This window comes from Pipistrellus kuhlii, unplaced genomic scaffold (genome assembly GCF_014108245.1).
Source record: "Pipistrellus kuhlii isolate mPipKuh1 unplaced genomic scaffold, mPipKuh1.p scaffold_m20_p_15, whole genome shotgun sequence".
Taxonomy (NCBI): Eukaryota; Metazoa; Chordata; class Mammalia; order Chiroptera; family Vespertilionidae; genus Pipistrellus; species Pipistrellus kuhlii.
Genome location: NW_023425460.1, coordinates 42254040 through 42264106, shown reverse-complemented (window position 1 = coordinate 42264106; position 10067 = coordinate 42254040). Strand labels below are relative to the sequence as shown.

The 10067-nt window shown below is 59.6% G+C and overlaps 1 protein-coding gene across 2 annotated transcripts; it reads right to left on the bottom strand.

Moving 5' to 3' along the window:
• Positions 1 to 3734: 3734 nt before the first annotated feature.
• EMX2 (empty spiracles homeobox 2) lies at positions 3735 to 10044 on the bottom strand. 2 transcript variants are annotated; one of them, XM_036439190.2, is made up of 3 exons: positions 9494 to 10044; positions 7483 to 7667; positions 3735 to 5375 (listed from the first exon to the last, which is right to left on the bottom strand). In XM_036439190.2, exons 1-3 carry the CDS (start codon positions 9912 to 9914, stop codon positions 5208 to 5210), a joined length of 774 nt encoding a protein of 257 aa, XP_036295083.1. In that variant the 5' UTR covers positions 9915 to 10044; the 3' UTR covers positions 3735 to 5207. The 2 variants fall into 2 exon arrangements, with proteins under 2 accessions (XP_036295083.1, XP_036295084.1); XM_036439191.2 differs by lacking the exon at positions 7483 to 7667.
• Between the last annotated feature and the right edge of the window lie 23 nt (positions 10045 to 10067).

The window sequence follows — 10067 nt, the reverse complement described above, 5'->3', positions numbered from 1 at the left end:
CACACACACACACACACACACACACCACGCAAGCCTGGGTCCCGGGAATCACGCAAATACTGCCCGGGCTCCGGGCATAGGCACCATCCCACGGGAACCCCCATGCAAACAGGAATGGTTACTGAGAGAGACACGCTGAGGTCAGTCCACCGTCTGGGTCACAGCCGTGGCCCGACGCCACCGTGCAGTCTACACTAGCGCAGGTTCCATACACAACTGTGCCCTCGGCACTCTCACCGCCAATGCCCAGCTCCACGCTCCTGCCCAGCTCCGTGCAACCTCGGTGCCCACGGAGAGCTGGGCAGCTGGGCACTCACAGCTACACACGCAGCCTGGACTCTGCAGCCTCTCCCGCAGTCAGCAGGATCAGCAGCCACACGCTGCCCTACGTCCTGGCTGAGACACACAATCACACCGCCACACAAACACAACCGCTTCACAGCTCTAACTCACCCCCCCCCCGCCCCACCTCTGCAAACCCTCACGTCACACCCACACTCTCACTTCCACCAGCCACTGCACCCGTGCCGCAGCCCAGCCCACAGGACCCGCCGAAGATCAGGGCCCGGCCAGGCCTCCCGCCGGCCAGAGGCTCTCCCTCGGCGGCCCTGGCGTCGGGGGCTTTGTTTCCTGCTGCTCGAGGCGGGGGCGGGGAGGGGGGGGGGGCGGGGAGGAGCCGAGGTTCCCAGGCGGCGCGCAGGCCCAAGCCCCCTGTCTGCCCGGCCCGCTTGGCCGGGCTCTCCGCTGCCACAATCCGCCCCTGGCGCAAAAGTGGCCGGGCAGGTTCCGGCCTCCGCCAATGCGCCCGCGGCAGCTCCGCTGGCCTCGCTGCCAGAAGCAGAGCCAGAGGGAGCTGAGGCCACCGGACTCTGCGGAGGAGGAGCGGAAAGGGGTCATGCCCCCCCCTGGCGGGGGTACAAGGGGCGGGGGACAAGGTTTCCCCCACCTCCAGAGTTGCTGGTGCCTTGAACCACCTTCCCCGCAGCCGGGCCCCGGGCCCCTTCCCCAACTCAAAAGGCACGCTGAGCCCACCTGTACCTCGAAGGAAGGAGAAGATAGTTGAGGCCCAACAGGCAAAATACACCCCTTTCCACTCTCTCTGGGAAGTGCAAACTGACCTGCCTCTCCTCTCCCCAAATCCACAGAGCACAGGGCGGAGGGCGGAAAGGAAGGTGCGCTCAGGGATGGCCCACAGGTCACCAACAAGGGAGCCGACATGGATCATACATGTAAACTGCATTCCGATGTTGGCAAACAGGCAGGACACAAGGCCACAGGCGTGCGGTTTGCCATGGTCAGGGAGGAACACAGAAGCTGGCCCTCGATGCCCACAGAGCCCTACCGGGCATCCAGGGCTGGCACCCATAAAACACCAGGACCCAGGCCTGGGGGACACACAGCTCCCACGCACCCCTGGTGCTGGTCCGGAGGGCTGCGGCCCAGCCCATGCACACGGCGGAGAAGGGGACGCAGCCACGGGGCACGTGCGCCCGCACCCTGCCCCGCACCCCGTGCCCTGATAGCCATCATCGTGGGATGGCATCTCGCAAATATTTATATTCTCCAGCGCCACGGCAGCCCGCGTCCACATTAGACGTCCTAATCCTGCCACTTTAAATAGATGAATTAATAAAGCAAACGAGCGGCTCATAAGCTGGCTGTCCTGCCTTCTGGAGGTGGGGGAAGGACGCGGGAGAGTGCGCCAAATTTGTTTGCAGTGGATCAAGGCGAGCCGCCTCTGCTTCACTTTCTTTATCTTAATTCCGACTTGAAAAGATATAATTATCTAGTTTGAACAGAGCTGCTATCAAATCCTTCTCCGGGCCCGGGGAGGGGGGCATTGGAGTGGATGGCGGGCCTCTGAGCCGCTCCGTGCAGCCGGAGATAGCGCGTAATGAAGATGTGGAGGCCCGAGATACAAAGGGCATTAACCTCATTAGCATGAAACCTTTTCTTCCTACCATTGTGGGACCCTTCCAGCCTCCTAATCCCCCCTATTTTCAAAGCTCGGTTTGTAATAAAGCTTTTAGGTGGGTTTTTTTTTTTTCAAAGCTAATGGTATTCTCTGATGGTTTTATTGCCGCTACACTACATAGGACGTTGACCAAAAAAAAAATCTTTGTCACACCCCCCCTTTTTTTTCTTGTACTTAAAAAAAAAAGTATATGGTTCTTGCAGGAATCAACCTTGGATGAAATTGGGAAATGTTCTTCTTGGAAAGGCGGGTCTGCATTGCAGGTCTGTGCTCCGGGTTCCAGGAAGTTTGGGTTTCGGCGAGTGAGTAGAAAGGAAAGGTAACTTGTCCAGACACAAGCATGGGGTGACGGAGCGGTGACCGAGAGAACTCTGGGCAGCCGGCGTCACGAAGGTCTAGCTGGCCATGGGGCCGAAATTCCCAGAGCAGCACCTGTCCCTTCACTTCCAGAGACAAGCCTGGGTCTCCTGGGGCGGCCCCTCTTGCCACCTCTCTCCCCTCCAAACCTCCTGCACCCCAAGTCTCCCCACAACTTATATCCCTTCCCAGGAGTCTGCGTGAAAATGAGCACCCGGAACAGCCAGGGTTCTGGAGAGGAAGGGACATGGGGGGGGGGGGGGGAGGAGAGCAGGCAGAAATAAAGTAAAAAGAGGGAGAAAGATCAAGAATGCATTCCGTTTTAAAAGAGAGGACGGGGGGGGGGGGGGGGGGAAGAAAAATTTCCACAGTGCCCCAACTCCCCACACGTGCACAGAATGTCTAATCTTAACTTTCCAAGGCAGGATGTTAACAAAGCTCGTATTTTTGCCCTGCATTGTAACTTGGCCTTATCGCAGTGTAAAGGGTGGGGAGATTGTCCTAAATTATGTCCAGGCAGCCCCCCTGGATCTGTGGATTAAGAGATTAAAGGGGACCACTGGGCCAGGCCTCCTCTTTCCCCTTCATATTCCCGGTATGATAATTGCTTAAACTGATTTGCACTTTCACAAAAGCTCGCAGGGCGCTTTGTAGCTCGAACAGAGCAGACGAGGTTTCTCTATCAATGGAAATAAAACTGATTAATGCAGCCTATCAGGATAAGAAGCAAATGAAGCATGCAAAAACAACCCCGTACCCCAGAAGGGAGGGAGGACGGGGCACTGGGGGAGCGAAGTTTCCTCCGAGACTGGTTACAACTTTTAACGTTAAAATTCAGAGGTGGAGGCTCCTCCGGACTCTGGGCCCTGCCTAGCACCTTCCTCAGACAGGGGACAGTGCGAGAGGAAAGAAAGGAGGACAGACAGGAGAGAGGGACAGAGAGATGGAGAGAGATTTGTACTTTGGGGTTTCAAGTCAAAAACAGTTTATAAGTCGCAGGATTCTGATTCTGCCAGGTGTTTTCCCCAATCCTGACAAAATATTCTTCAATACACAACTGTGTGCTTGGATTTTTTTAAAAGCGGACCGGAGGTGGACAGAAGGAGGCATGCTTAACCTGCCATCCAAACTACACTCCCTCGCTAGGCCTTGCAGTGGTCGAATCTCTGGTTGGAGAAACTTTTTCTCCCGTCCCTTTTCTGAGGGACTTATCCTAATCGTCTCCCCTTTCCACCCTCATCTCTCTTTAAAATGCCCCAGAAGCCATCGGTCTGGCCCTTTTGAAGGTGGCGAGGCCGGGTTTCTTGCGCCTCTTTGGGGAAGAACCACACTCAAATTACCGGACATAGTTTTTACAGAAGGAAAAAAATAACTGAGTTTGGTTTCCCCAAGACAACTACTCTGAGGGCATATTGATAAATCTTTATTGACAAAATATTGACATTGACATACTTCTTGGAAGTATATAGTGTGTTAGAATTCTAACAAATTAACACAAAACACAAAAATATTTACATTCTGGTATAGAAGACATTAAGGAAGCATTTGTCACTCTCTTTAGTAAGTCTATGATCTTGGAACAGAAACTCAGTGCTTGAAAACCTGCGCCATGTCTTTGGCCACACTTAGCATCATCCCCGCTAACTACAGTCCTCCGGTTTTTGCCATTGATCAATGATCAATTGATCGATCAATCGATCGACTTCAAGTTTGGAATGGCCTTTGCAGTCAATGGTTGAACTCAGCCAATTATCTCCAACCACTAAAAGGAGTTTGCTTCGTATTTTAAGCCTTGGGATGTTAGGAAAGGGAATGTCCAAGAAATAGAATTAATTTAGGTGTGTCTTTTCCCCCCAACACAATTCCTGACTCCTCTTGTGGACACCCTCCCCAGCTACCTCCCAGCCCCCCCATCCGGCTCCCCATTTCTCAGTAAGAGGACCACTATCGCTGAGCCTACTCATTTAGCTTTCACGATCACTTTGACATCAGAAAGTATCAAAAAGTTGTTTACAGACTTGCACATTTCTCAAAAAAAGAAAAAAAAAGAAAACTCAAAATCAAAAGCACACAGAACCTGTCTTTAAAAAGGAAAAAAGAAAATCACAATTCACTTTCTGTTTTTAGACACCATCCGCCAGACAACTGCTACATGCAATTCAAGTTTTTGGACACGTGTGGGATGGGGCTGGCTATGAAATTTCGACCACCGTTATTATTACTAATTATTTTTAAAGTTTTGATGGGGGGGGGGAGAAACACTGTGAAGTGCAAAATAAAAAGTCCTGTGCCTGGTTGGGTTTTGTTTGTTTTTTCCTTTTATCATCATCATCATCTTTTTTTTTTACAAAGAAAAAATAAAGTCGGACTGCGATAAACGGAATACCTGCCAATCATCTTGTCCCGCTGGTTTGGCGTTTGACTGACAGCTCCCCTTTGTCAGAGCGCCCGCCGCGCCGCCACATTTAGATCTTTCGCTCTCTCTCTTTCTCTCTCTCTCTCTCTTTCTCTCTCTCTCTCTTTCTCTCTCTCTCTCTCTTTCTCTTTCTCTCTCTCTCTCTCTCTCTCTCTCATTCTCTCTCTCTCAGTTGCCTCTTTAGACAAGGGTTGCATGTTGATCAAGGAGCCTCCATCCTCTGCCATCCCGGCACGGCCTCTGATCGGGACGGTGAGCCCTCGCCGCCCAAAGTCTGCGCCGCGCTCCGCGCTCTCCCTCCGACTCCCTCTCCCCTTCCTGGAGGCGAATGTGTGTGCGCACGGTTGGTTTTTGTTTCGTAGGGTGGTTGTTGTTTTTTTTTCCTCTTCGTCCTCCCTGTCTCAGTTTTGCTCCGCTGTGTCCGTTTCTCCGGGGTTCGGTGTGTGTTTTGTTTTGTTTTTAATCGTCTGAGGTCACGTCTATTTCCTCCGGGCTGGCCTGCTTGGTGGCGATCCTCCACCGGTTAATGTGATGCGTCCCTTTTTTCTTTTGCTGCGAGTCTGAGCCTTCCTCCTCCAGCTTCTGCCTTTTGAACTTCGTCCTCCGGTTCTGAAACCATACTTTTACCTGCGGGCCAGAGGCAGAGGGAACGAGTTAGTTCCTCCTCTTCGGCTTTGCCAGGCAGCCCCCCGAGGAGGCGCGCAAGGCCAGGCCCCCCAAGCGGCGTCCTGCGGGCCGGAGCCCAAAGCCCTTAGGGGAGCGGAGCGGCGGGAGTGGGCAGGAAGCCTGGCTCCCGGCCCTGTGTCTCCGGAGTCACTTTCCCGGGCTGGGGACCCCAGGGCACAGTCCTTCTCACTGAAGGGGACACCCTCAGTCCGCTGAGCACACATGCAAACCCCTATAAAAGCCCTGAGAAAAGCCAAAAGCGACCTGTCCCAAACCCCCTCTACCTAGCCCGGCAGGAGAGACTCCGCTGCGGCTGCCCAGGCTCCCTGCAGGGCCCAATGTGCTTGCTCTCCTCTGTGGGTTTCCGGGAGCTCGCTGCCTAAATATAGCGCTTCCTGTGCAAGGCCCCGGGCCTGGGCAGGCAGGCAGGTCTGTCTGGGCCTCCTGCTCCTTGCCCGGGATTCTTGCAGGTGAGCAGGAGTGGGTGCTAGTGGCTGCTGGAGGGAGCCAGGAGGGACCTGGGAACCAACCCAGCGATTCTCCTGCAGCTAGGGGAAGAGGCTCAAAAGTGAAAGCTTCTGAAAGACCTCGGGATAGAGGGGGAGAGAGAAACGAGGAGGAGGAGAGGAGCCAGAGAGAGCGGGGCCTTCTTGTGCCCCCTCCTGAGCGGCCCCAAGACTGGGCAGAGCCAGATTCACATCGCTCACCCCCAGGGCTCCTCTGGCAGCCCTGCCTCGGAGCTGCTGGAGGTCGGGGAGCAATGAGGAAAGCAGTACTGGGGCTGCCATCCCCATCGCCCCCTGGGGAACCTGGGCAGTGGGTCTCCTCCAGAGACCGGAGCAGCCAGGAAGGCAGGCTCCCTCTCCACCTGGTGCTGCGGGGCAGGTAAGGAAAATGGAGGCGGCCGCACCTCCCTTTCCCCATCGCACCGCCACGGGCCCGCGGAGGCCGGCTCCGGTCCCTCCTCGGAGAGTCCAGCCCAGGTCCCAGCGCGTCCTCCCCGATGGCCCCCCAACCCCCCCCCCCAGAGCGCCCCCACGAACAAGCGGAGCTGGGACGAGGCTGACTCTAATTTGCTTTGAGTTTGCTAATTGAGGGGAGGCCGCTTCCCTGCTCCCCGGCGCTCGCCCCAGGCGCGCGGGGCCTGACACGCACACAAAGGCCGCGGGCGGCGCGGGCAGCCAGCGGACAAAGCCCCCGCCGCCCGGCGCCCCGGGGTGCATCGGCCCCGCCGGCCCCGCACCCGCACCGGCCCGCCAGGCCCTCCCGGGTTTTGTCCGGGGCGGGAGCGGGGAGAAACGTTTTAAAACAAAAGCCTCGCGACCTCTGTGCACCGCCCAGAAAAACTGTTACCACTTAATCCGCACGGAAAAAACAAAACAAAAAAAACAACGTTACTGTGTGCCGAGAACTCTGACCCCGCCCTGCGGCTCCGCGTCCAGCAGCGCCTACTGTAGCCCTGAGCCCCCCGCCAGGCCCCAGCGGGGACCCCGCGGCGCCGGAGGGTCTGTGGGTCCCAGCTCCGCAGCCTCCCCGCTCTGAGTCTCTGGTTCAGGGGACGCACCCTCGGTGCGCGGCCTCCGCCTCCCGGCTCCCCATCCCTTCTCGGGGAGCAGCTGGGTCTGTGTTTGCGCAGAACTTGCCTTTAACCCGTTCCCGGGCTTCTCCAGCTTGGACACCCAACATGCCTACACCCCCACGTGCTCTCCCCCTCTTCCTGGACCCCAGCCGGGTCCCCAGACTCTGGCCAAAAGTTTCCCCCAAAAGAAGTGCTTCTGTGTTCCCCAGGAGCTGAGCCCAGCGGGCAGAAGGGGCGATCCAGGCCGCCCCACCCACTCCCCAGAGCCTGGGGCAGGTAGAGCCTGGGGCAGGTAGAGCCTGGGGCAGGTAGATCCTGTGGTCCCTTCTGGAGACCCTGGGAGCCTGGCACCTGGAAACTTCCACACCCTGAGCGGGGGGCGTGGAGCCAACTCCCGGGCCCAACGGCGAATGCCGGGTCTGGGATCGGAGCTGGTGTGCCGGCTCCGGGGTCCGGGATGGGTCGGGGGTCGGCGCCCGGGCTGCTCACCTGAGTTTCCGTGAGGCTGAGGCTGTGCGCCAGCTGCTTCCTCTCGGCGCCCACCACGTAGTGGTTCTTCTCGAAGGCGTGTTCGAGCCGCAGAAGCTGGGACGGGGAGAAGGCGGTTCGGATCCGCTTCGGCTTTCGGGCCAGCGCGTTGTGCAAAAGGAAGCTCTCGGGGCTTGTGTCGTTCCCTGCGGGGGACACAGCACAAGTCCCATTAGGGGGTGCGGGGGGGCCGGGGGGCTGGCCCGGGCCGCGCGCTTCTCAGGAGACGGGCTGGTGGCGGGACACCGCGCTGGGCCGGTGCGCAGCCCTGACGGCTGGGCGGCTGGGGTGCGGGCACCCTCCGGAGGGGGTCCTGGCCCGGCTGCACCGCCCAGACCCCGCCGGGCTCTACCTGGGCGGCACCCACCCCGCAGCTGCCCCTGCTGGCGGGTCCCAGGCTCCTGACCTCCGCCGGCCTCGCCACCTCTGAGCCGGGCGCCCTGGGCAGAGGAGGGGGCACCTGGGACAGGCCCGGGGATGGGCGCCCAGGATCCCAAAAAACGGCGGCTTTCTCCTCTTTCTCACCGCAGGGAACTCTGACCCAGGTTGGCGAGGCAGCAGACGCATATTCAGAGTTTTTCTCGGGGACTTGTTTTTAAATTCTACGGTTAAGTGTTTCCCCTCCCGAGAAGCGCAGAGGCCCGGCGAGTCTTTGCAGCCGGCGGTGCGCTCCGCTCCTGCCGCTCCGGCCTCCCGGGACCCGGCTCCCCCGCTGCCCGGCTCCGGAGAACTGGGAGGCCCGGGCGAAGGGATCGAAAGCCGGGACTTAGGGAGACGAGGGGGGCCGATAGGACCGTCCACGACCCCGGAAGGTCCCAGCTACTCCGGGCCTGGGGCGAGGACCCGGAGCGCGGCTGGCAGAGGACGCGGAAAGGGAGCCCGCAACTTTGCGAGCAAAGCCAGAGTTTGGGGTTTTCTCATCGGGGTGGGAAATAGAGCCGCTGAAAAGCCCAAACGAGGAAGAACCCGCAGCTCAGGCTGGAATGGAGGCAGATCTAGTCCGGGGAGGAAGGCGATCGGCTGTTTTTGTTCTGTTTCTGAAATGAGGGGCGGGGTGGCGTGTACCCCAGTCTCCACTCAGGCGGGAGCGCAAAGGGTTAAAACGGGGACCGGCCGCCGGGTATCGATCCGCTGCCGCGGGGGGTAGGTCTCTCCTAAACTAATCACTCGCCTCTTTTCCCGGAGTTTTAACTTTGTTTTTTCCACCCCCACCCAGAAAAAAAACACAAACAAAACAAATAGCAGGGAAGGTAGACACCCAAACAGAATTTTCTCCAGCCCTTGCGAGACTCGGCTCCTTTCTCTTAAAAAGAAAAAAAAATAAGTAAATAAATCAACAAACAAAACCCAGACCGAACCTGCCTTCCCGACGCGGCGGCTCGGCGCCCGGATGGAAAGGGCCGAGCCTCGGCCGGTTTCAATCGGCGCGGGTTCCCGCCCCTGCGGGGCCTCCCAAAAGCAGGAAAAAAAGAAAAAGAAAAGAAAAACCACACGTACAAATCCCTTGATTTTTGCCCTGGTCGCGCGGGGGGGAAAAACAACAACAAATCCCTGGATTTCTGCCCCTGGCGGACGCGCGGGTCCCCTCGCCGCCCCCAGAAAGTCGGAGCCGGAGAAGTCAGGGGTGGAGGCTGCAGGGACGAACGGGGCAGAACGCGGTCGGAGGCGCCCAGTCCTCGCCCCTCGGAGCCAAGGCTGCGCGGGCATCATCGCCGAGGAGACGTGGAGCCTGGGGACCCCGCGGGGTCCGGGGCTCCGTGGCGGCCGGCACTGGACCCGCGAGGACTCGCCAACCGCTAGCGAAACTGGAGACCCACCCCGCGGCGCCCGGCCCCGCGCCGGAGGCCCCGTCTCCGGAGGCACCTCCACGCAGGCCTTGCCCCGCGCCCACCCGCCAGCCCCGATCGCCCGGGCCCCGGCCGTGCGGGGTGCGGAGCGCTCGGCAGCCCCCCGCGCGCGGCGTGGCACGTACCTTGGAAGCGGTGGCCCAGGTACCGGTAGCGGTGGATGAGCCACGGGTAGAAGGTGGACGGGTCCCGCTGCTGCGAGGCGAAGAGGGGGTGTGGCGAGTGCGAGGAGGGCAGCGGGTGCGCGGCCAGCGCGTGCGGCGGCGGCACGGGGTGCACGGGCACGGCGGCGGGGTTGGGCGGGTGGGACACCGCCTCGGCGAACACCAAGTCCGGGTTGGAGTAGACGCCCCGGCCGGAGGCGGCGGCGGCGGCGGCGGCGGCGGCCGGGTGGAAGCCGTTGAGGAACGGGTTGATGGGGCTGGAGCTGGCGTAGCTGAGCGCCGCGGGGCGGATGGGGTCCTCGGAGCGCGAGGCGGGCAGGGGGCTGTCCTTGGCCACCAGCGACTCGATGGTGAAGCAGCGCTTGGGCGCCGGCTGGAACATGCTGCGCCGCGGGGCGGGCGCCCGGGGCTCCCGGCCCGGCTCGCGGAGACCGTGGCGCGCCGCTCCCTCCGCCGCCCGAGGACCGGCGAGAACGGGGGACTTGTTTGTTTGGGGGTGGGGGGTGGGGGGGAGGAAAGGAAGAAAGAAAGGAAA

Excerpts from the sequence above, each read along its gene's own strand:
- EMX2 (XM_036439190.2), bottom strand. The coding sequence starts at position 9,914 with ATGTTCCAGCCGGCGCCCAAGCGCTGCTTCACCATCGAGTCGCTGGTG. Across the intron at positions 7,668-9,493 it reads CCTGGGCCACCGCTTCCAAG|GGAACGACACAAGCCCCGAG; the intron begins GTACGTGCCACG and ends TGTCCCCCGCAG. Across the intron at positions 5,376-7,482 it reads TCAGCCTCACGGAAACTCAG|GTAAAAGTATGGTTTCAGAA; the intron begins GTGAGCAGCCCG and ends TCTGGCCCGCAG.